The sequence below is a fragment of the Plecotus auritus genome (genome assembly GCF_963455305.1).
Source record: "Plecotus auritus genome assembly, chromosome: 2".
NCBI lineage: Eukaryota > Metazoa > Chordata > Mammalia > Chiroptera > Vespertilionidae > Plecotus > Plecotus auritus.
The window spans coordinates 17,007,957-17,033,948 of record NC_137771.1 but is presented as its reverse complement, the minus strand read 5'-3'; the positions used below and the strand labels follow the sequence as shown (position 1 = coordinate 17,033,948).

Below are 25,992 nucleotides of genomic sequence, written 5' to 3'. Positions count from 1 at the left end.
TTATCTTTTTCTCTCTCTAGTTAGAGTCACATTAAAGAGCAACTACCACTTCCTGGTCACCTATTCATTAACTTCTTATAATTTGGCCTGTCTACATCACTCTCCTAAAACTTCTACCTTATATGTCCCTAGGGATGCATTTTTTAAAAACATTTTTATTGACTTCAGAGAGGAAGGGAGAGGGATAGAGAAACAGAAACATCAATGATGAGAGAGAATCACTGATTGGCTGCCTCCAGAGCCCGAAACCCAGGCATGTGCCCTTGGCTGGAATCGAACCTGGGACCCTTCAGTCGGCAGGCTGATGCTCTATCCACTGAGCCAAACTGCCTAGGGTGCTAGGGATGCATTTTGTATGGCATTCTCACCAATACCCACAGTTCCCAGACTCTCTTATAAATAGGCATAGCCAAGGGACTGAATTCTGGCTAATAGAATATGAGTGGAAGTGACAGGCTGGCCCATAAAACTCCCAAGTGCTGATCCTTGCTCTCCCTCCCATCTGCTAACAGAGAAGACTCTAAGGACCTAAAGAAAGTCAACCAGATGCCCCCATTCCAAATTTCAGGGTCCCACTCCTTTTCAATCACAGAAGACTTAACTAAGACTGAATTAAATGGATATAACTGCACCATGCATAATTTTTGTTTGTTTTATTTGTAGCAAATAAGTCTTGTGGCTACAAGAAATAAGAGATTATTTTATGGCTATCATGGAAGCTTTTTTTTTTTTTAACATATTTTTATTGATTTCAGAGAGGAAGGGAGAGGGAGAGAGAGATAGAAACATCAGTGATGAGAGAGAATCATTGATTGGCTGCCTCCTGCACGCCCTCCACTGGGGATTGAGCCCGCAACCTGGGCATATGCCCTGACCGGGACTCGAACTGGTGACCTCTTGGTTCCTGGGTCAACGCTCAACCGCTGAGCTACACCTGGCTGGGCCATGGAAGCTTTTTGATTCTCTTACCATGATTTGAGGGGGGAGTTTAAAGACCCAAATTTGTCATTTTCTGCAAGGACTCATGCATTCAGAATTCCTTTCATATCAAGTCTCTGTAGTCATCACCACTGCCACAACAGTCAACTGCAACAACCATTTGGGCCCCCAAGGCATTTGCTTTAGTTAACACTTCATCACAAAAACCCCAGGTGATAATTTGATTAATCATGATGCCACAGCATGCCATGGATTAGTAGCATCACATTTCTCATTGGCAAGGAGCTTACTTAGCACATTCAAACTCACTGACACAACCATGCCAGTTCCCTAATCCTATCTTTCAAAGTCTATTTCCTGGGACCACTACTAGTACCAATTTCTTTTTTTTAAATGTTGTGTGTTTTTTAAAATATATTTTTATTGATTTCAGAGAGGAAAGGAGAGGGAGAGAGAGATAGAAACATCTATGATGAGAGAGAATCATTGATCGGCTGCCTCCTGTACGCCCCCTACTGGGGCTCAAGCCCAAAACCCAGGCATGTGCCCTTGACCAGAATTGAACCTGGAACCCTTCAGTTCGCAGGCCAATGCTCTATTCACGGAGCCAAACCAGCTAGGGCAGTAGTTGGCAAACTGCAGCTCGCGAGCCACAAGAAACTCTTTGGCCCCTTGAGTGTTCTAACGCCACTTCTTCAAAACAGACTCGCCCAGGCCACAAACCGACTTCTGTGCATGGGCCACGAAATTTCTTTCTTTCTTTTTTTTTTTAAATATATTTTATTGATTTTTTATAGAGAGGAAGGAAGAAGGATAGATAGTCAGAAACATCGATCAGCTGCCTCTTGCACACCTCCTACTGGGGATGTGCCCGCAACCAAGTTACATGCCCTTCACCGGAATCGAACCCGAGACCTTTCAGTCCGCAGGCCAACACTCTATCCACTGAGCCAAACCGGTTTCGGCAGGGCCACGAAATTTCAATTACACTGTACGTGCGTGCCCACACATGGTATTTTGTGGAAGAGCCACACTCAAGGGGCCAAAGAGCTGCATGTGGCTTGCAAGCCGCGGTTTGCCGACCACTGGGCTAGGGCAAGAGCCCAATTTTTATAGCAGTCAGGGTCCAGCCAATGAGACAGTAATCACACCATTCACTGGGCAGAGAGAATCCTACATAATAAAGAGGTAATATGCAAATTGACCATCACGCCCTTGCACAAAATGGCCGCCCCATGTGGTCACAAGATGGCTGGCAGGGGAGGGTAGTTGTGGGCGATCAAGCCAGCAGGGAGGGCAGTTGGGGGCGATTGGGCTGGCAGGGGAGCAGTTAGGTATGGATCAGGCTGGCAGGGGAGTGGTTAGGGGGTGATCAGGCTGGCAGGCAGAAGCGGTTAGGGGCAATCAGGCAGGCAGGCAGGCGAGCGGTTGGGAGCCAGCAGTCCTGGATTGTGAGAGGGATGTCTGACTGCTGGTTTAGGCCCGATTCCACAGGGCCTAAACCGGCAGTCGGACACTCCCTGAGGGATCCCAGATTGGAGAGGGTGTGGGCTGGGCTGAGGAACACCCCCCCTCCAGGCATGAATTTCATACACCGGACCTCAAGTTTAATATAAAGAATGGTTAGAATGGTTAACTAAATATCAAGTTGTTAACTAGATAACTGAAAGGGTAAAAAGAAAACTCTGAGAGGTAGCAACAGCAGGAAGCATCTATAATTCCTAGAACTAGGAGAGCAAAGGAAAGAGTTTGGAATTACTAAAACTTAGACACTTAGAAAAGGGGCTCTGCAGAGCTGAAACTCAGACCTCCAAGTCTGATGCCAGTGTCTCTGAACTTGGAAGAGGGACCGACACCTCTGAGGAAAGGGGTGCTACCCAGTTGATGCTGGTGTCTCTGAGTGGGACACTATGAAGCTGCAATTGTTGGAAGAAAAACTGCAAAGTGGAATCAGCTCCTGCTAAGGAAGGAACTGCTGCCGCCAGGGTGAAGGAGCATTGCTGGGGTTACCTCACAGGACAGGAAGCAAACAGGAGTCCTTTCTTCCTCCTCCCACCTCAGTATCTCCCTCTGGTGGCCATCATTGGCAGAGCCAGACATAGGGCCAGCTGACAAAGCAGAAATGTGATTTGCAGAATCCCAGCTCCAGTATCTCATAGCAGAAAGTAGGACGGTGGGTTTGGAGCTGAAAGACAATAGCTGAATAACTAGCCCAGGTTCCTTTATAAAGTATTTGAAAGAAGAGGTGGACTTAGGTGACAATTAGCTGGAATTCAAGCAGACATGGAAGGGAAAAACAGTGTGGGGCAAAAGTAGGTTTACAGTTGTAAGTACATGGACACACAGAGTTTATTCTTGTATTGTTATTGTTTATTAATTATTGTATTATTTTCCATATGAATAACTGTAAATCTACTTTTGCTCTACCTGTAGAGAAAGTCTAGAGTTGATGGGCCTTTCAGGGTGGGAAAAGCTGACAACAAATAATATGATTGAAAAAAGGTCTTGGCCCTGGCTGATGTGGCTCAGTTGGTTGGGTGTCAACCCATGCACCAAAAGGTTGCCTGTTCGGTTCCCAATTAGGGCACATACTCGGGTTGCAGGCTCAATTCCTGGTAGGGGGCACGCAGACAATCAATGTCTCCCTCTCACATTGATGTTTCTCTCCCCCTCCCTTCCTCTCTCTCTAAAAATCAATAAAAAAATATTTTTTAAAAAAATAAAAAAGATCTTGAACCACAGGAACTGAAAGATGTGATCACCTCTAAGGCAATTACCTGGTGAAGAGCATGGCCTTCCCAGTTATTTCACACAGCTTTAATGTAGCCATCATTACACTGAGAGTCAGGCAAGGGGTAAAGAAGCAAATAAATATCTTAGGTTGAGAATTATATCTAGGAAAGAACTTGAGTGTGGTTAGTCTCACATGAATATGACTACAAGCAAATAGAGCAGAAACCTGTTGTGTTAATTTTGTATGTCAACTTGGCTAGCTGCAGTATGCAGATATTTGGTCAAATATTATTCTAGAGTAGAGGCCCGGTGCATGAAATTCGTGCACTCGGAGGGGGGGGTCCCTCAGCCTGGCCTGTGCCCTCTCACAGTCCAGGAGCCCTCAGGGGATGTCTGACTGACATCCTTAGCGCTGCCACGGAGGCGGGAGAGGCTCCTGCCACTGCAGCTGCACTAGCCAGCTGTGAGCCTGGCTTCTGGCTGAGCGGTGCTCCCTCTGTGGGAATGTACTGACCACCAGGGGGAAGCTCCTGTGTTGAGCTTCTGCCCCCTGGTGGTCAGTGCGCATCATAGCGACCAGTCATTCTGCCATTTGGTCAATTTGCATATTAGCCTTTTATTATATAGTACTAGTGGCCCAGTGCATGAAATTCGTGCACAGGGGGTGTCCCTCAGCCCAGCCTGCACCCTCTCCAATCTGGGATCCCTCGGGGGATGTCCGACTGCCAGTTTAAACCAGCAGTCGGACATCCCTCTCACAATCCGGGACTGCTGGCTCCTAACCGTGCACCTGCCTGCTGGCCTGCTCGCCCCCAACTGCCCCCCCCACCAGCCTGATAGCCCCCAACTGCTCCTCCCCTGCTGGCCTGATCACCCCCAACCACCTCTGCCTCAGCCCCGCCTCCATGGCTTTATCCAGAAGGACATCCGGAAGGTTTCCAGGTCTAATTAGCATATTACCCTCTTATTAGTATAGATTTTTTAAAAAATATGCATTTTATTAATTTTTTTACAGAGAGGAAGGGAGAGGAATAGAGAGTTAGAAACATCGATCAGCTGCCTCCTGCACACCCCCTACTGGGGATGTGCCCACAACCAAGGTACATGCCCTTGACTGGAATCGAACCTGGGACCTTTCAGACTGCAGGCCGACGCTCTATCCACTGAGCCAAACCGCTTAGGGCAGTATAGATGTTTTTGTGAAGGGATTTTTTTTTTAGATGAGATTGACATTTATATCAGTAGATTTTGAGTAAAGCAGATTATCTTCCATAAAGTGGGTGGACCTCAATCAATCAGTTGAAGGCTTTAATAGAAAAAAGACAGACTTCCCCTGAGAGAGAGGAAATTCTACCAGCAGATTGCTTTTGGACTCAAATTGCAACGTCAACTCTTCTTTTCTTTTTTCTCCTAACATCAACTCTTTCATGGATCTCTAGCTGCTGGCCTACCTTGCAGATTTTAGACTTGTCAGCCTCCATAATCATGAACCAATTCTTTAAAATCTCTCTTTCTCTCTCAGAGGGCAGAGTCACAAAATATAAGAAGCCTGGGTCCCAAGTGACTGGGTAGAACAGGCCTCCCTCCCCAAACCTGCATTATACTATAGTGTAAACAAGAAAGAAACTTTTAAATTAATCACACACACACACACACACACACACACACACAGAAAGAAACTTTTGCTCTGGCCAATGGCTCTGTTGGAGCATCATACCACACACCAAAAGATTACAGATTTAATTCCCAGTCAGGACACATACCTAGGTTGTGGGTTGGAGCCCTAGTTGGGGCCAGTGCAAGAAGCACCTAAGCAACTGGTTGATGTTTCCCTTTTTTTTTTTTTTAATATATTTTATTGATTTTTTACAGAGAGGAAGGGAGAGAGATAGAGAGCTAGAAACATCGATCAGCTGCCTCCTGCACACCTCCTACTGGGGATGTGCCCGCAACCAAGGTACGTGCCCTTGACCGGAATCGAACCTGGGACCCTTCAGTCCACAGGCTGATGCTCTATCCACCGAGCCAAACCAGTTTCAGCGATGTTTCTCTCTTAAGTTGATGTTTCTCTCTCCCTCCCTCTCCCTTGAAAGTCACTAAAAACATATCCTCCAGTGAGGATAAAATAAGAAAGAAACTTTTATGTTTAAGACAGTGTCCTAGCTGGTTTGGTTCAGTGGATAGAGTGTCAGCCTGCGGACTGAAGGGTCCCGAGTTTGATTCTGGTCAAGGGCACATGACCGGGTTGTGGGCTTGATTCCCAGTAGGGGGCATGCAGGAGGCAGCTGATCGATGATTCTCTCTCATCATTGATGTTTCTATCTCTCCCTTTCTGAAGTCAATAAAAATACGTTTTTAAAAAACACTGAGTTTTGGGAGTTGTTGGTTACAGCAGTTAGCCTACTTTTCTCATCCTTTCCTTAATCTTAACAGTATAGGAACCTGGTAATCGTTTCTTTCTTCTTGAAACTCTCTCTTCCTCTGAAACTATTTGTTTCTAGTCCTTTAATGACAATGATAATGATAGTAATGTCAGCTACCATTCATGAAGTTTTTTATTTTCATGAAGTTCTATGTGTCAGGCACCATGCTAGTGCTTTATATCTAGTGTCTCATTTAATCCTCATAACTACTCTGTGTGATAGATGCTATCACCCCTATTTTTTTCACCCCTATTTTAGAAATGAGAAAATAGGTTTAGAGAAGTTGAATCATTTGTCCTAGGTTTTATAGACCCTCTCTCTCTCTCTCTCTCTGTCTCCAGAGAGGAAGGGAGAGGGAGAGATAGAAACATCAATGATGAGAGAGAATCATTGATTGGCTGCCTCCTGTGCACACCACCACTGGGGATTAAGCCCAGAACTTGGGCATGTGCCCTGACCGGGAATTGAACTGCGACCTCCTGATTCATAGGTCAACGCTCAACCACTGAGCCACATCGGCTGAGCATCTACACTTTTCCTTTTGACAATCAAATCCAATCTCAGGGCTGCTGTAATTATGTCTGGTTGGATGGTTCCCTGTCCCCTCTCCTCGTCTCCAGTTCCACATTTCCTGGCATATGAATGTGCTGATGACATTGTAAACTTGACACACTCAAATGCAGCTATTCCCTTGTTATTACTGTTCTAAGCACTTTTTACTTAATTCCCACAACAAGCCTATGAGACAGATGTCATTCACATCTATGAGCTAAAGTGTTACCCCCTTTTACAGATGAATAAACTGAGTGTTAGAGACTCAGTATTTGGCTTCTGTTTACACAACTAGTACATAGTAAAGCTGGGCTTGGGGCTGATTTAAAGGCCTATATCTCAAAAATGACAAGACCTCAGTTCCACTCAAACTGGTAAGCTCTTCCTGTATTATTCCATTTCCTGCTTCCTATAGTCACTCTTTGCTCCCCCCTTTTTTCTATTCATCAATTTTTGTTGATTAGATTCCACATCTGCTTACTCTCTGCCCTTAACTTTCAAACCCTACTTGTCCTTCAAAGTCCAGCTCGAAGGCCATTTCTCTAGGAAGCCTTTTCAGGTATTTCAAGCTGGAAGGGATCTCCACCTTATGTGAATTTACAAAGTACTTACTCTGTACCTCAGTTACCTCTTCCTAAGCATGGGAGCAAAGCTTTAATTCATCCTCATCATAAAAAGTCCAAGTATAGAGATACAGAGTGAGACGTTTAAGTATCCCTTCATTCCCCAGAATTGATCAGTTTCTATCTTTTTTAAAAAATATATTTTATTGATTTTTACAGAGAGGAAGGGAGAGGGAGAGAGAGTTAGAAACATCGATGAGTGAGAAACATCAATCAGCTGCCTCCTGCACAACCCCTACTGGGGATGTACCCACAACCAAGATACATGCCCTTGACCAGAATCAAACCCGGGACCCTTGAGTCCATGGGCTGACGCTCTATCCACTGAGCCAAACCGGTCAGGGCAGTTTCTATCTTTAAAAAAAACACATATTTTTATTGATTTCAGAGAGGAAGGGAGTATGAGAGATAGAAACATCAATGATGAGAGAGAATCACTGATTGGCTGCCTCCTGCACGCCCCCTACTGGGGATCAAGCCCACAACTCTTGCACGTGCCCTTGACTAGAACGAACCTGGGATCTTTCAGTCCGCAGTCCTATGCTCTATCCACTGAGCCAAACCAGCTAGGGCGATCAGTTTCTATATTGATTAATGTTTCTATGTATCTGCTAGCAACTCTATGACACAGTTATATGAGAACGGGAGGTATAGCAAGTCATTTTTATTCCCCTAAAATAGGAATAAATAATTGCTGAAAGAATTGTTTCCAATCCCTTGAACCTGCACACATTACATTTTTAGATGAAGGTGGGAGAGTCTGTTCAAGAAAAGTATCCCCCCCTTCCCACTCCTCCCCGCCCCGCTTGGGGGACTGGTGAAGACATGTCAAACATTCCCTCTCCTCCCACCTTCATTAAAGAACAAAAAAGCACCAATTTCTAGGTACAAGAAGCTCTGGTTTCTGTTTTAGCTAGGTCTCAGAAGGAAATTACTTTTCTCTGAAACCGTAGACGCCCAATCCAGCTGCAGCATTGTTAGACCTCAGGGTAAACAGGAAGCTTCCTGCCCTGGGCCCTTCATGTCCCTCTCCCAGACTATTAAAAGACTGTTATTAGGATGGTAAAAAGACAGCTGCTGGCCATAAAATCAGCCCATTCCTTAAATCAGTGGTCGGCAAACCGCGGCTCGTGAGCCACATGCGGCTCTTTGGCCCCTTGAGTGTGGCTCTTCCACAAAATACCACGTGCAGGCGTGCATGTACAGTGCGATTGAAGGAGTACCCTAATTAAGTTAATAACAATGTACCTACCTATATAGTTTAAGTTTAAAAAATTTGGCTCTCAAAAGAAATTTCAATCTTTTTACTGTTGATATTTGGCTCTGTTGACTGAGTTTGCCGACCACTGCCTTAGATCCTTAGAGAAGAGCAGCTCCATCCTTCCAAGGTCAAAGAGAAAACTGTTGTCTCCAGGTCACACAGATGTGTCCACGTAGCTGGGGTCCTTAGTTATCACCTCGATGACCAACTGTAACCATATTGGTCTTTGCTGAATACCAGAGTGGTTTAGTTGAGAAGATGGGATTCCCATTTATAAGGTCTCTGATCCTTGGAATCACTTGGTCCTGGGGGTGATGAGATCTAGTGTAAAGGTTAGGCTGAGACTGCCAGAGCAGTGAAATCACTCCCTACCCTGTGGAGTTTGAGTCACCTCTTCCAGTAGGGGACCAATCAGTCCTGATTATCCCCCAAGAAGAGAATACATGAGAGCAGAGTCTAGTGCTCCTACCTCTGCAATGAAGAACTGAAACAGGACCTCAGTTCTTCCTGCACAGAGTGTAAGTCCCTGGATTTGCAGCTGTTGATGAGGAGGGAGGGAACAATTTCTGCCAACTGGAAGGACACTAGGGCAGGGATGATCTTTTGCCAAGAAGGGCACTCGGGTGTCTTGGCAGAAGGCAGAGGGCTGCCCCAATCTGTGTGTACATTTTCAGAAGCATTTGACTCTGGACCAAATTCTCTCAGCTGTGCTAAAGCTGGGGTAATGGATGGGAAATGCTTATTGGCCAGGCTGACTAGAAGCTCCAACAGAGGGTGCTGGGGCTCAGCCAGGAGCTTCCCTTCAGCTGGCAAGTTTAGCTTTCTGTCATGGTCAAAGGGAGCGTGTCAAAATTCCAATTCTCAGGGCTCTCCAGAGCTGCTTATGATTAACCATTTATTTTGAAGTTTCTGCTTGTTGGAATTTTTCACTCAAATGGGGACTGAATGGTGATGATGCAGAGCCTCTTATTTAGCTCAAAGAATGGGCAAAAGTAGCTCCACAGGGGTCAATGATCTTACTTCCATTAAAGTGACGGGCTCATAACCAAATGAGGCCAGTCAGATAGCATTTCATTCAACCTACAAACTATCAGTTCATGCTGCCTTGTTTGCTCCTCTGACCCATGTCTACCAATCAAGCAAGCACGGGTACTTGGGCATGGCAGGCAAACCAGTCACCACTTTGACCACTTATTGCCTGGCACTGGTTTACCTATGCAGAACAAGGAGCCTATTTGCCAGGTACCACTGCTTTCCCTCAAAGAAAAGGTCACTTAAGTTACTCCTCAGAGTTACACCCAAAGAGGGGGAGAGTTTTTTCTAAGTGCTGAAAGCAGAACTATTTTCTCCTAAAATCATTTTTGAGCCTCTATATAAGTGTTTAGACTGGGATAATTCCATTGTTTAAGGCAGCTCTTAAGATCTTAGAGAAAGGGACCTATAAGAGATTATATACCACCCCCCACCCCCAACTTCCCCTATGGGTATCATTTCCTCTAGTTTCAGAAGAGGTGCTAAGGCTCTGAAAACTCTCCCAAGGTCACATAGCTGATATGTGAGGTCTAGAATCCAGGTCTGCTGCTTCCTTGTGCAATGCTTTTCTTACTATGACTTTCCCCCCCAAATAATTTGTATTATTTTTTTAAAAGGTAACTGATTGCTCCTTTAACCAAAAGTTGTTTAATTTGCATATCTTTGTAAGACTTTTCATATAAATAAATGAATAAAAAAAATCATCAGAAACAATGTCCCAATTCGAAAAGAAGGTTCTACTTTACTTATTACTGCCATGACACTGTTCAGGCCTCTGCCATCATGTGTGAACTATTATCAGCCTATTAGCTAGAGCTTTTGATGGAATTTACATTTATTTTGAGAAAGAAACATTGATTTGTTATTCCACCTATCTATGCACTCATTAGTTGATCCTTTTTTAAAAAAATTCTATTTTTACAGAGGAAGAGAGATAGAAACATGGATGAGAGAGAAACAGCGATCAGCTGCCTCCTCCTGCACACCCCTACTGGGGATTGAGCCTGCAACCAAGGTACATGCCCTTGACCAGAATTGAACCTGGGACCCTTCAGTGCCCGGACCAACGCTCTATCCACTGAGCCAAACCAGTTAGGGCTCATTGATTCTTGCATGTGCTCTGACTGGGGATGGAACCCGTAACCTTGGTGCATTGGGGCGATGTTCCTAACTGAGCTACCCAGCCAGGGCTGATGAAATTTACATTTAAATAATTTACATGTAAATTTACATGTGGATCCTGGCCAGTTGCTAAATGGTTAGAGCATCCTCCATCCCCCCGCCCCCGCACACCTAAGGGTAGCAAGTTCCATCACCTGGGTTGCAGGTTTGATCCCTGGCCCCAGTTGGGGCGTATGCAGAAAACAACTGATCAGTGTGTTTCTTTCACATGGATCTTTCTCTCTCCTCTTCCCCTCCCTTCCACTCTATAAAAATCAATGGAACCCTAGCCAGTTTGGTTCAGTGGATAGAACATTAGCCTGCAGACTGAAGGGTTCTGGGCTTGATCCCCAGTAGGGGGAGCATGCAGGAGGCAGCCAATCAATGATTCTCTCTCATCATTGATGTTTCTATCCCTCCCTCTCCCTTCCTCTCTGAAATCAATAAAAAAAATATTAAATAATCAATGGAAAATATCCTTGGGTGAGGATTAACAACAACAAAATTACATGTGGGTCAGTATAAGTTTAAAACTATCTCTGCTGTGCTTGGTTGAAGAGACAGATCCAGGTATACTTTAGAATTGGAGTATGATTTTTTCACTTTCTGCAAAAATAGTTACTATTCTAAAATTTTCCATAGCCAGGACCATAGGGGATCTCCAGTGGCTCATACTGTTCCCACTCCTAACCAACCTTCAAATAGAGAGAGAGTTCTAATAGACAGAGTAAGGATCCCAAGGCAGTGCAGGCAGTGTTTTTATATAGCTGTACTTTCAGATTCCTGGTTAAGTTGGCTTCAAGTCTGTCCCCTGAGATTCCAGGTCATGTCCAAGGCAGGAAGTTGCAATGTAGGAGTAGTCCCAGGAGCCAGTAAGTCAGGAAGTAGCCTAGAATGCATCGTGTGACTCGAGAACAGGTTTTCCAGTTGTATAAAAGTCCGATGATAGAATTTCTGGGGACTTTTTGTCCTGGTGGGGAGTCTTCTGCAAGAGGCTTCCAAGGCACAGTCTCTAGAGATCTCAGCAGTGGCTCTTGATGCTGAAGCAAGTAAGCTGGAAACCAGTACACAATAGGAGTGGAGGAACCCAAAAACCTGGTGAGAACCTGGAAATCATAATAGGGGGAAACCCACACATTTATTGGAATGTCACTGCCTCAGATTGGACCAGCCTGGGGCTTGCCTGCTGCTGGGTGAACTATAACCCCATGACTAGAAGTGTATTACACTGGACATAAAATTTAGTATAGCTTAGGATATGCCTTATAAAGCTGTGCATGATACCAGCCAGGTGACCTCAATGTTACAAATGAAAATAGCTAAACTAATTACCACAATAATGAGTTAATCAATTAAAAAAAAAACCTCTGTGGGGTCCAATTATACCCTAGGGCAGTGGTCGGCAAACTCATTAGTCAACAGAGCTAAATATCAACAGAAGAGAAAAAGCCTTGGCACTGAGAATGCACAAGGAAATTTCTTTTGAGAGCCAAATTTTTAAAACTTAAACTTCTTCTAACGCCACTTCTTCAAAATAGACTCGCCCAGGCCGTGGTATTTTGTGGAAGAGCCACATTCAAGAAGCCAAAGAGCCGCTGTTTGCCGACCATGGCCCTAGGGCTTGGACTCTAAACTCTAGGCTGTGATGTGGAGCTTTGGAATGTAAGGTGGGTTCCCTCATCCCATGGGGATACAAAGCAGAGGGAAAGGGAGCAGAGGATACTATGGTTTAACATTCTCCCTTCTAGGGGAGTTCAGAGCCAATGGCCTCCCTCACCTCCCTGGAAATGCTAACCTTTGCTGGCATTCCCTCTACTAGCTAATCCAGCTACAAACACAGAATGCTATTTTCTGTTTCCCCTAGGCTTCTTATTCACACAGTTCAGAGAACTTTACAAACAGCCAATGTGTGCCTCCAAGAGGCAGAAACTGCTAAGGAGAAGCCAGCATGGAGACAAAAAGACTTCCTCAGAGTTAAGTTGAAACTGGAGCCACAGCCAGAAATAAAAAAGATGAAATTGCCTTAACCATCTTGGCTCAGTAGATGGAGTGTTGGCCCACAGACTGAAGCGTCCCGGGCTCGATTCCAGTCAAGGGCACGTACCTTGGTTGCAGGTTCCCCGGCCCTGGTGGGGGTACATGCAGGAGGCAACCAAACGATGTGTCTCTCTCACATCAATGTTTCTGTCTGTCTCTCCCTTTCTTCCACTCTCTCTAAAAATCAATGGAAAAATATCCTCGAGTGAGGATTTTAAAAAGAAAAAAGAAAAAAAAAGAGATGGAATTAATGATCAAACCTTTCCCATCCCTTTGTATTACACTACCACCCTGAACATTGCACAAGATGTCTCCTCTGAAAACTGAGAACCGGCTGAGTACCTCGGAGAGCCAACTATCAAGTTGACATTCTGGGTATAACTGTGTATTAGGGGAAGGTCCCAGATGTATTTTCTGTGCCCATTCTTCTATCTCAAATCAGGTCCTCTTACAACTCTCATATCTTTGCACACACCCTTCATTTGCCCAGAATGTTCTTTCTTTGCTTCTTAAATGGAATTTCTTCTTATTCTTTACGACCTGGCCTAAATATGACACCCTCCTTCAGTCAGCTACTTTTTTCCTCTGTGCTTCCCACAATACTTTATCTCAAAACAGCAAATTCTCTCCCATCCCACTGTCCTATAATTTTACCTGTTCAATGTCTGTCTCCCATTTATACCCTGAGATGCATTAGGACAGCAATCTTATCTTATTCATGTTCCATCTTCAGTGGTCTGACCCAGGGTCTAACACAAATAAAGCCCTCACATAGTTGTTGAATAAACAAACTAGGTACAGTTCACTCAAATGGGAGAAGTCTGTATTCACATCCTTTTCCCAGCCAGGAATCCACCTCACCTGAACGTGCATGCACAAACTGCCAAATAGCAGCAGTGCTGCAGCGTGAACCAGGTACACAAACACCTGAGGACTGAGGAATCCAGGATCAGGCTTCTCTAGAGTCTCATCACTCTTGTTCCTTTGCATCCCAAGTGTAAGGCAGAGCCAAGGGTGGGTGGTCACATATGTCCACGTTCCCCAGGTAACCAGTATAGCCACTGGTGCAGCCAGCAGAAAATTGGGCACCTGCTTAAGCTCATAGTATCTCAAGAAGCCAACATTCCAGTAGATATCCTGGATATAGCTGTATATTAGAGGAAGTTCCCAGGAGCACCAAGGTGGTTCATTTCCCTCTGCAATCCGGTAGCCCTTGTCCACGGCTAACTGCAGCAAGGGCTCAGGGATGGAGTGGGCTGAGCCTGGCAGACAGAACTGGGTGTAGGCATAATACTGAAAGAGGGCAAAGGGAAGTCCAAGTGTGAGCACAGACAGGAACACAGAGCCCATCAGCTTCAAGAGCTGTCTCAGAGGATTCAGCACCAGGAGAGAAGAGAAAAAGCCTTGGCACTGAGAATGCACAAGGAAGCCAATGCTCACCAGCCCGTTGGAGCGTACACCAGTAGCAAGGGCAAAAAGGAGCCCACTAGTCCAGCTTCGGCCCCTTTCCAGCTGCCCCATGGCGGTGAATGTCAGGAGGGCAAACAAAGCTTCTGAGTAACCAGCAGCCAGGAAGACATTGGCAGGGCTGAGGCAGAAAAGCAGTGCTCCGTAAAAGGCCTGGCGGGGACAGTGCAAAACCAGACAGCCCAGGTCGTGAAGTGCAACTGCAGCCAGGATAGAGAACAAGGAATTGAGCAATGCTACTGAGATTAATAGGCAACTCCGTAGGCTCAGTAACCACCTCAGGGGTCTCAGCAATTCAGTCCCCACCAACAGGGCCAGGGGGAAACCAGGGAAGAAGGCAAAGTTGTGCTCATACAGGTAGCCATGCTCAGCAATGAACAGAAAGTGTTCAGCATCCCAGTGAGACAGGCCACCCAGGAGACCTTCCACGAGCTGGTCCACAGAGCCCGAGGGAGCAAGGCGAGGAGGACGGAAGGCTTCTGCATGGTGATCTGGGATGAAGGCATTGAAGAGAGCCTGTGGGATGAAGAAGAACCAGGAGTTTGGTTGAACAACTAGAAGAAAATAATTACTGTTTAATAAAATTAACAACAGATTTGTTTGGGGGGAATCAGTCAATTTTGGACTGGTTAAATTTGAGTTGGACATTCCAGTGCAGCGGTCAATGAGGCAGTGAGATATATGAGTCTGAAGGTCAGAAGAATGATCAGGGCTAGAGATATAAATTTGGGAGTCATAAGTAATGGGCAGTATTTAAAGGTATGGGACTGAATGCGAGCACTAGGACATACAGATAGAGCTCCAAAGACTGGTCCCTGGTCACATCAACATTTAGTGACTTGAAAGGGGGTGAGGATCCAGCCGTGAAGATAAAGAACAGTCAGGCACACTCCTCCCGAGAGCACCCCTGCACTTTTCCTTTCCCTTCTTCTTCCCTTTCAGGAATGGATCTCTTAAACTCTAAGGGACCCCAGGAGACTTGCAACCAGGGGAACAATGGGCAGTGGGCGGCTCATCCTGGGCTAACCCTCATTGTCTCCAATGTCCCCTTTTCTCTGATTTCTCAGTGAGCCAAAGCAGTTCTGCCTAGACTCATTTCTTTTCTATAACATGTCTAGAAAGCTAAGCAGCCCTGCCTAGGATAGAAAAGTTGCTTCTTCTATTCTAAGCTCTTCCTTGTTTAACTGTCCCCAGCTTTAATAAATGTGCTTTCAAAATCACACAAAAAAAGAAGGAACAGTCAGTGAGGTAGGGGGGGAAATAGGAGAGTAAGGTGTCTTAGATCCGAGTGAAGCAAGGGAGTGATCAGTTCTGTTAAATGCAACTAATAAGTCAAGTAAGATGGGGCCTGAAAACTGACCACTAGATTTAGCAATGTGAAGGTCACTGGTGACTTTGACAAGAGCTATTTCAATGGGGTGGAGGAGAGAGAAGATTGCCTAGACTGGGTTCAACAGCGAAGGGAAGAAGGGAGATAGTGCATAAGACAATTATTTGGAGGAGGTTTGCTGTAAAGGTGAGCAGAGAAATGGGGTAGTAGGAGAATGACAATGTGGGGTAAAGATAAATATATATATATATATATATATATATATATATATATATATATATATATATATTTTAAGGTGGGAGATAGCGTGGCTGGTGTGGCTCTGTGGTTGAGGTCACAGTTCAATTCCCAGTCAGGTCACATGTCCAGGTTGTGGGCTCAGTTCCCAGCAGGGGACATGCAGGAGGCAGCTGATCAATTATTCTCTCTCATCATTGATGTTTCTATCTCTCTCCCTCTCCCTTCCTCTCTAAAATCAATAAAAAAATATATTTAAGGTGGGAGAAAAGTGTTTGCCAGTGGGAATAAATCAGTGAAAAGGAAACGAGTATACAAGAAAGAGAATGGAGAACTGCTGGAGCAGGCGACAGGAGATGGAATCTGCTGCACAGGTGGAGGAGCTAAGCTTGGAGAGGACAGACAGCTCACCCAGCCTTCCACAGTGAAGGCACAGAGGTGAAGACGTAGGTATGCCGACGATGTGGTGTGAGCATGCAGAAAGTCGCTTCTGAGTGCTTCTATATTTTACTCAGGAAAGCAATTTGGGGAAAAGAATTAGAGATTTGACTAAAGACTAATACATGTAAAATATGTCATCTATAATCTCAATTCTCAAAACAGGGAATCACCCAGGTAGTTTTAGAAATACTGATGCCTGGGTTCCTTCTCCAGAGTTAATGATTTAACTGGTATGGGTTACAGCCTGGGCATTGAGTTGTTTTTTTTTGTTTTTTTTAAAATATATTTTATTGATGTTTTTACAGAGAGGAAGGGAGAGGGATAGAGAGTTAGAAACATCGATGAGAGAGAATCATGGATCAGCTGCCTCCTGCACACCCCCCACCGGGGATGTACCCGCAACCAAGGTACATGCCCTTGACCGGAATCAAACTCGGGACCCCTCAGTCCGCAGGCCGACACTCTATCCACTGAGCCAAACCGGTCAGGGCTGGGCATTGAGTTTTTAAAAAACTCTCCCCGGTGATTTGAATGTGCAGAAAATGGGGGTGGGGTGTGGTGGATGGACAAGAGAAATACACTAACATTGGCAGGTAGCATTAAGGACTCAATTGGATTAATGATCTTGAATAAAAGGAAACTAGCTACTACAGTTGTGTGTTTTACTCTGGGCAGATGCAAGCATGGGATGACAGAGAACTGAATTTAACCAAGGTTGGACATACAGAGAAGGGAGTAAGTGAGTTGTGTGGGTATGCATGATGGAGCATGGAATCCAAGCTAGGTAAAAAGTGGAGCTGAAGCCTTGAGATGGGTGAGAGTCAAGGAAAATTGGTATGATCAATGGATTATAAATCCTGAGGCGTTAGAAGAATCATTAGAGCTGGGATACCAGAGAAAGTGAGCTGAAATGATAGGAGATAATGGTCAGGTGTATCAGCCTCATTAATATTCAAACCACCAAGAAATGAATAGTTGTGCTGGAAAGAGTAACTGAATCAGAAGCTAAAAACTTCAAGTAATGAGGAGGAATGAGCTGTCATTAACACACATGACAGCCATAGCCAGTTTGGCACAGTGGATAGAGCGTCGGCCTGCAAACTGAAGGATCCCAGTTTCGATTCGGTCAATGGCACATGCCTGGGTTGTAGGCTCAATCCCCAGTGGGGGGTGTGCAGGAGGCAGCCGATCAATGATTCTCATTATTGATGTTTCTATCTCTCCCTCTCCCTTCCTCTCTGAAATCAATAAAAATACATTTTTAAAAAAACTACAGATGACAGCAACAATGAAGGGTAACTGGCAATATATTCTAATGGCATTACCTTTAAAACTAGAAGGGTTGGCAGTGGGAGAAATAACAAAATTGCATATTGTTAAATATTTTTTTGCCCAATTAGATTGTCAGTTACTTAAGGGAAAAGACACCATTACTTTTTTTTTTTTTTTTTTTTTTATATTTTATTGATATTTCACAGAGAGGAAGGGAGAAGGATAGAGAGCCAGAAACATCGATGAGAGAGAAACATCGATCAGCTGCCTCCTGCACACCTCCCACTGAGGATGTGCCCGCAACCAAGGCACATGCCCTTGACCGGAATCGAACCAGGGACCCTTCAGTCCGCAGGCCGACGCTCTATCCACTGAGCCAAACCGGTTTCGGCAAGACACCATTACTTTTATACTCGCCACCTAGCACAGTTCGTGGAACAGAGTAGGTACTTCATAAACTTTTGGTGATTGAGTGAACAGTCTACAAAACATCTTTGTTTCCAAATCAACTGAATTAGAACCCAGCTGTACTGGTTTCCTATTCCAGATGCCGATTCACAGTATTGTTCCACTGGTTCTGCCAATCACTCAGCAAATACTGGTTCCAAGCTATCACTGAGTCAGTTTCTCCAGCCTGGCACCAGGAGTACAACCCCATTTTTAAGGCTCTTTCTCTTTTTGGTCAGTTTTTTTGGAATCAGGCCACTTCAAATAGTGAAAACAGCCCTAGTCTCCATGTTGAAGACACTTTTAACTAAACTTGGGAGCCAGCAGAGCCTACTATGCCTCCTATAGTAAGGGAGAAAAGAGAAAAGGGGATTTCCACAAAGGAACCAGCTATGAGCCTCCGAGAGAATGAAGCTTATGATAAAAGGTACACATACAATAATTATGCTAATATAACAACATACCTAAGATGTTGACTACATTTACCAATACATACTAAGGACCTACTAAACATTGGGCATTGTGCTAGGCACTGCATTTAACTCATACATATATGAAATGTAATTAAAATATGTATAAGGACAGCCTTGGAGGGGAAAGGGAGTTTTGCAAAAGTGAATGCATTCTGAGGGCTGTGTGTGGGTATGACAGCAAGAGGAGACGCCTGGGAGAAGAGCAGGAGACACTACTGACTAAACAAATATACACAGATGGTCTCAGGACATTGCCACCTCTTTCCCATTCAACTGATTGACATAGTGCTCAGTCTCCTGCTTAGGGGATCCAGGCCAATGCTTTAAGTTGTCACACCCTAATGTCATCTCTGGTTACAGAACATCATGGCCTGCTGGAAAGATCGCTAGCTCAGGAGTTAGGAAACCTGGGTTCTGATTCTGACCCTTCTCTAACTTGTTGTGTGACTTTAGGGAAGCTCTTTAAACTTTCTGTGCCTCTGCTTTTCATGTGTAGAATAAGCAATTAGAGACCATTCCTAAGAGTCTTGCCCATTTTCCAGCCATGAAGCCTAAGTGTCTATGGTTCCAACCACCTGGAGGGGCACACCTTGGAGGTGTAAAGAAGATGGGGACTATTTTTAGTGTCTGGCCCAGTCATGTGACAACGGCATGTTCAGCACAAAAGATCAGAGACTGACCTGTAGCACCAGAGTCAGGACCCGGCAGCTGATCGCAAACCTCAGCACCTCTTTCCGGGATGGGTCCAGGGGCCACATCCTCTCACCACAGGAATTCAGGGGTGTTGCTGCCAAGACTGAGCTCCCTCAGGCTTCTAAACTCCAAAACCCAAGAAGGAAATGTCACATGTGGCCTGAAAGTAAATTCTTGAAAGCATTCTCCACAGGAGACTCCCCCTTCAGCATTACTAGGCAAATTTAACCACTTAACTTCCCAAATGAGCGAAAAGCATCTTGAAGGCAGATGTCATTTGGTGTCACTCTGAAACACTATATTCTTGTTGGGAAAATTCCACACATATAGGCATAAAATCGGAATGCTAAATTCACAATTCACAGCAAATCTTTTTTTTGTTTGTTTTTTGTTAATCCTCACCCAAGGATAGTTTTTCCATTTCTTTCTTTCTCTCTCTCTCTCTCTCTCTCTCTCTCTCTCTCTATCTCTCTCTCTCTTTCTTTCTTTTTTTTTAGAGAGAATGGAAAGGAGGGGAAGAGACAGAGACACATCGATTGGTTGCCTCGCACTCATTCCCGTCCTTTGACGGGAATCAAATCGGGGACCCTTCAGTCGCCCGGGGCCAACACTTTAACCAGTGAGCCAAACAGGCTAGGGCTTGCAGCAAATCTTTAAAAAGCTTGTTGCATGTTCCCCTTCCCCCCAATATGCAGGAACTAAAGACCTAAGTTCAGGTCCTGGCTCTGTCACTCACAAATTCTCATTCAGTCCTTCTGAACCTCAGTTCTTTATGTATACAATGAGATCAGATTATTCTGCCCATCTCACAAAACTGGCATGATGGTGAAATGGACTAAAGTGTGAAGAAGTACTACTACATCTATATTGTGGTTGGTGTTATTTGGTGTGTGTCCTTTTCCTCTTGCCCAGAATAATAAACTAGGTCCCAAACCAGAGTCCCAAAAATGGGGCATAGAACTGAACTGGAAGACCATAATGACTACACACTTCAGCTTAGCTCTCTGATGTGTGTTCAGCTGGTCTGTTAAATTAAGTGGAGAAGGAAAAGAAAACCACCACTCGGCAGGACTTAAACCAGCTTACATTGCTAAAACAAACTTAGGGGGAAGACAGAGTTGACTACTAAAGACAGAAAACGTATTTCGCATTTCTTTGTTGGAATGGCAGCAACATATAAACAACTGCAAAGCCATTTTGAGGCAAGGAATGCACTTCAAGGCTTTTTATTATTAAAAAAAAAAAAAAAAAACATACACCACACAGTCTCTTGGACTAAAAGAAGTAGCAATGGCTCTTACAGAACCAGTCTGGGAAATCAGAAAGAAGGGCAAGAACATCAGATACAACTCCCTGATTTGGTGTTCTTGCCCCAGTTCCACCCCACAAACATCCACTGAGTTCCTGATGTATGCCGGGGTTCTATCCCTAAAGAAAAAAATATTTAAATTGAGAAATTAACAGGGAGGGCTGGAATATTTTTCTTCTCTTATCTGGCTAATACCTACCAAGCCTTTAGGTATCCCTTGTCTAGAATTCACCAGACTATGTGATATGCTTTCATTGTACTCTGACATGTGGTCTTAGTGCTATTGCTTAAATAAGTTGCTTGGGAGGGCAGGGGCTTTGTCTGCCTTAAGGGTTCACAACTATATCCTCAGGGCCTAGCATACAAATAGACTATTTTAAGCCTGTGTTTGATTGAGTGTAAGTGGCAAGAACAGGATGTGTCATTACCAGTTCATTGGCTCTGGGTATAAAAATCACTGTTCAAAGTATTCCTCTCACCATACTCATGTTAAGAGCATGACTACAAAGTCACGAGAAGCCATTCATATATCTAATAGCCTAAGTCAGTGGTCGGCAAACTGCGGCTCACGAGCCACATGCGGCTCTTTGGCCCCTTGAGTGTGGCTCTTCCACAAAATACCACGGCCTGGGCGAGTCTATTTTGAAGAAGTGGCGTTAGAAGTTTGTTTAAAAAATTTGGCTCTCCAAAGAAATTTCAATCGTTGTACTGTTGATATTTGGCTCTGTTGACTAATGAGTTTGCCGACCACTGGCCTAAGTGACCGCTGGACCAGTAGCTATGACACACACTGACCACCAGGGGGCAGACACTCAACGCACAGGCATGGAAACATGGAACAGACTGATGAATCTCAGAGGGAAGGGGGGAGGTGGGAGGGCAGGAAGAGATTAACCAAAGATCTTATATGCATACTAGAGGCCCTGTGCACAGATTCCTGCACCAGTGGGGTCCCTCAGACTGGCCTGCGGGGATCAGGCAGAAACTGGCAGTCTGACATCCCCCGAGGGGTCCCAGATTGCGAGAGGGTGCAGGCCTGGCCGAGGGACCCCACAGGTCTCTAGTCCTATATAATAAAAGGGTAATATGCAAATCGACCAAACAGTGGAACAACTGGCCACTATGATGCACACTAACCACCAGGGGGGAAGACGCTCAATGCAGGAGCTCTGCTCAGCCAGAAGCCCTGAGCCAGGCTGACGGGTGGCAAACAAGCCTCTCCCGCCTCTGCGACAGCACTAAGGATGTCTGGCTGCCGGCTTAGACCCACTCCCCATCAGTGGGACATCCCGGACTGAGCCCCCCCCAATGCACAAATTTCATGCACTGGGCCTCTAGTAGAAAAATAAAATTTCTCCATAAAGGAAGCAAGATTGGCCAATAGCAACAGTACCTATCCTCAGCACAAGGGGGCGCCTACTGCTTACTCCATTACCAGGAAGCCAAGAGGAAGGGAGGGGCCACCACCACCACACCGGTTTGCTCATCAAAATTCAGTTCAAAGGCAAGCTTCGGAAAACCCCAAAGAGACAGTTTGTGAATCTATCCAACATTTCCAACATTTGACTCGCTGAATCGAGAGGAATCGTAGAAACAGATACCACCACGGTCACTGGTTCTCTACCCTTGCGTGAATTCACTTTTGCCCTTCAGTTCCCGCCCACATGCAGAAGAGAAGTTAGGAAAAGAAAAGCACTTAACCCACCTCTGCCTCTTCACCAGGCTGCCATTCTTCCTTCCTCTCTCCAGAGTCAAACTCTAGCCCCAGCGACCACGGGAGACTTGTAGCCCTAATTTACAGGTAAACCAAGTAAAAACAAAATAAAGCCAGTGAGTTCTCCCTCTCAGCTAATTGCCACCCTCACTTCCCAACAAACCCTTTGCCAAGTCACTCTCTCTGAACTGTCAGGACAGAAAGCTACTAGTTTTACTCCATTTTCCCATGAGATAAATATGCCTCCGAGGTGAGTAATAAAAATCTCCCTAGTTTTTACATCAGAGATCTCATTAAACCCTGTGAGGCCAGTATAATTACCATCGCCATTTTTATAGATGTGGAAACTGAGGCTCACTGGGGTCAAGCGGCACACTCAAGTCTATATTTAAAGAGAACGTCATTTTCTTTCATTTTTTAAATTCTGAAACCTCATGGTCTTCCTAGCAGGCCTCACACCGGCCAAAGGGGATGCGCTCTTTGTAAAACAGGATTACAACCCAGGTCTCCCTAACCCAGCCCGGTCTTGTCCGATGATGGCGCAAGCTCTTGCTGGGTATGCTGAGGGCAGGGAGGGCCTGAGAAAACAGGGAAGCCGGCTGAATTGGAGCCCTGGACTCTGGGGGAAGACTATCATCCTCTGTGGGGTGGGGACATCGCTGTAACAAGGGTCCTCAAGGCCAGAGGCCTCGCTGGCCGTCGCGAGCCGCGTCTAGCCCGCTTCTTTCAGACACAGCTCCAAGCTGGCATCAGGGATCTCCTCTCCCCAAAGGGCTAGGGGATATTTCCGAGGGGGGCGGCGGGGCCAGGCCCGGCCGCAGGGCCGGAAGGCAGGGGAGGGCGGGAGACTGGAGAGGAAGAGGCGGCACCCCGAGGCCGCTATGGCGGAGGGGCGGGGCTCCCCGCTTCTCGGCGGCCTCCGCCTCGTTTCCCTCCGCCTCCGTTTGACAACTTCCCGCCCCCAAGAACTTTCGGGCTCCCACGCTGGCGCCGAGGCCCCAGCATCAGCCCGTCTCGACCTCCCAGACGGGGTCCGAACCTCAGCTCCTCCATCCGGGGACCCGAGCGGCCGCGCCTGCGCACTGGCTCCGCCGCCGGCGGCCCCGCCCGGCTCGGAGCTGCTCCGCCCCCTCCGCGGCGGCCATGATGACTCCGGGCCTGCGGGGCGGGGACGGCCGAGCCCCTCCACTCTGCGCCCTCCGTCTTGCACCTTCCCGCCTTGGTGACACCTGGAGACTTCCCGCCCGCACTACCCTGTCCTCGGCCCCCTCCCCTGCCTTCACTTGGCCCCCGGGGCAGCTGTCTCAGAGTCGGGGTTCTTGCCCCAGTTCCATCACTGAGTCCCCGGTGTGTGCAAGGCTCTCGGAGTTGGGGCTGCCCCGCGGCCTCTCTTCGCAGAAGCCCGAGCAGCACTTTCCCTGCTGTCTGGCAGCAACAGCTCAGCACAGGGCCCGGCGCACAATAGATGTTCTCCGAATAGAGAGAAACGCCTTCTTGGGGTTTCTGTGGCCAGGAGCGGCACCCTGCGTCTTGGGTGTGAAGAGTGGGGGATCCCCTTGACTTTCAACTCCTCCAGCTACCAGGGACCTTCTGTCCTGCTCCAGTCCCCACCTCAGGCGGCTAGTGAGGACGGAGAAGGGAACTTCAGAGAACACCCCCCAGGACTCCCTTCTTCCTCATTCAAGCAGTTTCTCTCGTAGGAAGTGGGACCAAAAAAGGAGAAGAAAAAAAGCCGACTCAACACAACCGTCTGTTGGGGAGGAGCGGCCGGTTGGTAGCCCTGTAACGGAAACTGTTAGAACAACTTTGCACCCTGCTTAAAGGAAGCAGATAATAAATCCTTCTCCGTTGGTCGATTTCTCGTTTCTCAGGATCCCAAAGCCTCTGCGGTTTCAGTTATCTGCCCTCGGAACGCAGCCGGGCCGGGTGAGCTTGTGGCCGCAGCCCCGGCGACGGCGAGGGAGGGGTTTATCTTCAGCCCCAGCTACTCCTGTGGGTGGAAACAAAGGCGATGCTTGCTGTCTCTCAGGCAAACTAGCCCAGATCCGGTCTGTGGTGGCCAGGGACTGCATCTTTTGATTCTTTGTAAGTCACTTCAGGCCCCGAGACCTAAACTACCCTTTAGGTATTTGTTGTGTGTAAGGTGGATAAAATATAAATCCCATTTTAGTTGTTCGTTAGAAGAGAAGGGGAAAACAGAGTTGAGAAGACTCTTCCCCACCCCAGGCTTTTCAGCAACAGACACTGGTTCTCGGCCCCGGAGGCCTGCGTGTGAATCCGCTAAGCCGGAGGGCAAGTTGTGGCTGGAGACTCTAGAAGTCTGTGGGGCTCCAAGCAGCACCGCAAAGACAAAACAGAAACGAACTGTCCTTGCTTTGTGAATTCACATGGGGAAAAGAAATGCATTCGAAGTTTCCCTCTGCCCACACTAAATTCCCTCAAAAATCTACTTGTGAAAAGGACAGTGGTTGCCCTGGCCTGTGTGGCTCCGTGGGTGAGCATCGACCTATGAACCAGAAGGTCACAGTTTGATTCCAGTCAGGGCACTTCAGGGGATCCACCTCCTCCCAACGGAGAAGGACAGGGAAGAGCTGGAGGGCAGAGTCTTGGGTGGAAGACGGATTCCCAAGCCAAGGAGGCCAGCCCCAGCTCTGTTTTGAAATGGCTGTGGGACCCCAGGCCTGTCACTCAACCTCTCTGGATCCCCTGGGGCTACGAATGATTCATGTTCATAAGAGCAATGAGAGAAGTAAAAAATAAAATAAAACCTTGGCCTGACCATTGTGGCTCAGTGGCTGATGGTCAACCTATGAACCAGAAGGTCAAGGTTTGATTCCCCGTCAGGGCACATGTCTGGGTTGCAGGCCCTATCCCCAGTAGGGGGTGTGCAGGAGGCAGCCCATCAGCGATTCTCTCCCATCATTGATGTTTCTGTCTCTCTCCCTCTCCCTTCTCTGAAATCAATAAAAATATGTTAACAACAACAAAAAAAGAGCAGGAGTCTCTTGTGACAAGTCAGAATGTTTTCTAAAAACTCATCTGTCCCCCTTCAGAGGCAGAACTTTGTCCAGATCTTCTGTTCCACTTCCCTGCACTTTCTCCTTTTCCTTCTCTGCTACCCACCCCCCTCCTCTTCTGCTCTGTTTCCTGTTTCATTTTCTGGCTCCTGCTCCGACAGGAAAACGAGGAAGCTGAATCTCGTGCTCTCAAAGCCCTGGCTTGTCAGAATAGAAGACTAGGTGGGATGGGAGGGGGTTCTCAGCCTCCAAGGCTGTGAGTAAGTAGTGGAAGAGGCAACTCTATCTAGTCTGCTTTTAGAGTCAGCAGCTAAAATGGTGGCTGCATCTGCACTGAGCGAGCGGCACTGGGAGAGCCAGGGAGACAGAGATGGATCCCAGGGCTCCAGAATGACTACACCACCCAGCCACTTCCACGAAGAAGCAGAGATCCTACACCACCAAGAAACAACTTCTTTTTTTTTTTTTTTTTTTTTTTTTTTTTTTTTTTTTTTTTTTTTTTTAAATATATTTTATTGATATTTCACAGAGAGGAAGGGAGAGGGATAGAGAGCTAGAAACATCGATGAGAGAGAAACATCGATCAGCTGCCTCCTGCACACCTCCCACTGGGGATGTGCCCGCAACCAAGGTACATGCCCTTGACCGGAATCGAACCCGGGACCTTTCAGTCCGCAGGCCGACGCTCTATCCACTGAGCCAAACCGGTTTCGGCAAGAAACAACTTCTTAATACACCTCCCTGACCTAAACAATACATCACTTTTTCTAGAATCCTGGAATGGAAGTGACATTTCTGTTTTTTGAACTTGCCTGGCTCTGCTCATGCCAT

General features: G+C 46.3%; 1 protein-coding gene across 3 annotated transcripts; it reads right to left on the bottom strand.

Moving 5' to 3' along the window:
* Nucleotides 1–9,975: 9,975 nt before the first annotated feature.
* Nucleotides 9,976–23,111, bottom strand: PIGV (phosphatidylinositol glycan anchor biosynthesis class V). 3 transcript variants are annotated; one of them, XM_080657978.1, is made up of 5 exons: nucleotides 22,136–23,111; nucleotides 19,109–19,242; nucleotides 14,651–14,744; nucleotides 13,623–14,023; nucleotides 9,976–11,830 (listed from the first exon to the last, which is right to left on the bottom strand). In XM_080657978.1, the coding sequence occupies exons 2-5, from the start codon at nucleotides 19,184–19,186 to the stop codon at nucleotides 11,549–11,551; spliced, it is 855 nt and encodes a 284-aa protein (XP_080514104.1). In that variant the 5' UTR covers nucleotides 19,187–19,242; nucleotides 22,136–23,111; the 3' UTR covers nucleotides 9,976–11,548. The 3 variants fall into 3 exon arrangements, with proteins under 3 accessions (XP_080514104.1, XP_080514103.1, XP_080514102.1); XM_080657977.1 differs by having other exon boundaries at nucleotides 13,623–14,744; nucleotides 22,136–22,220; nucleotides 22,466–23,111; XM_080657976.1 differs by having other exon boundaries at nucleotides 13,623–14,744.
* Nucleotides 23,112–25,992: the final 2,881 nt, after the last annotated feature.

What these genes read in the sequence shown, in the direction of transcription:
- PIGV (XM_080657976.1), bottom strand. Translation starts at nt 19,186, where the DNA reads ATGTGGCCCCTGGACCCATCCCGGAAAGAGGTGCTGAGGTTTGCGATC. An exon ending in TCCTGACTCTGGTGCTACAG is followed by an intron (nt 14,745 to 19,108) that starts GTCAGTCTCTGA and finishes TTCATCCCACAG; the next exon opens with GCTCTCTTCAATGCCTTCAT. An exon ending in GTTTGTGCATGCACGTTCAG is followed by an intron (nt 11,831 to 13,622) that starts GTGAGGTGGATT and finishes TATGATTTCCAG; the next exon opens with GTTCTCACCAGGTTTTTGGG.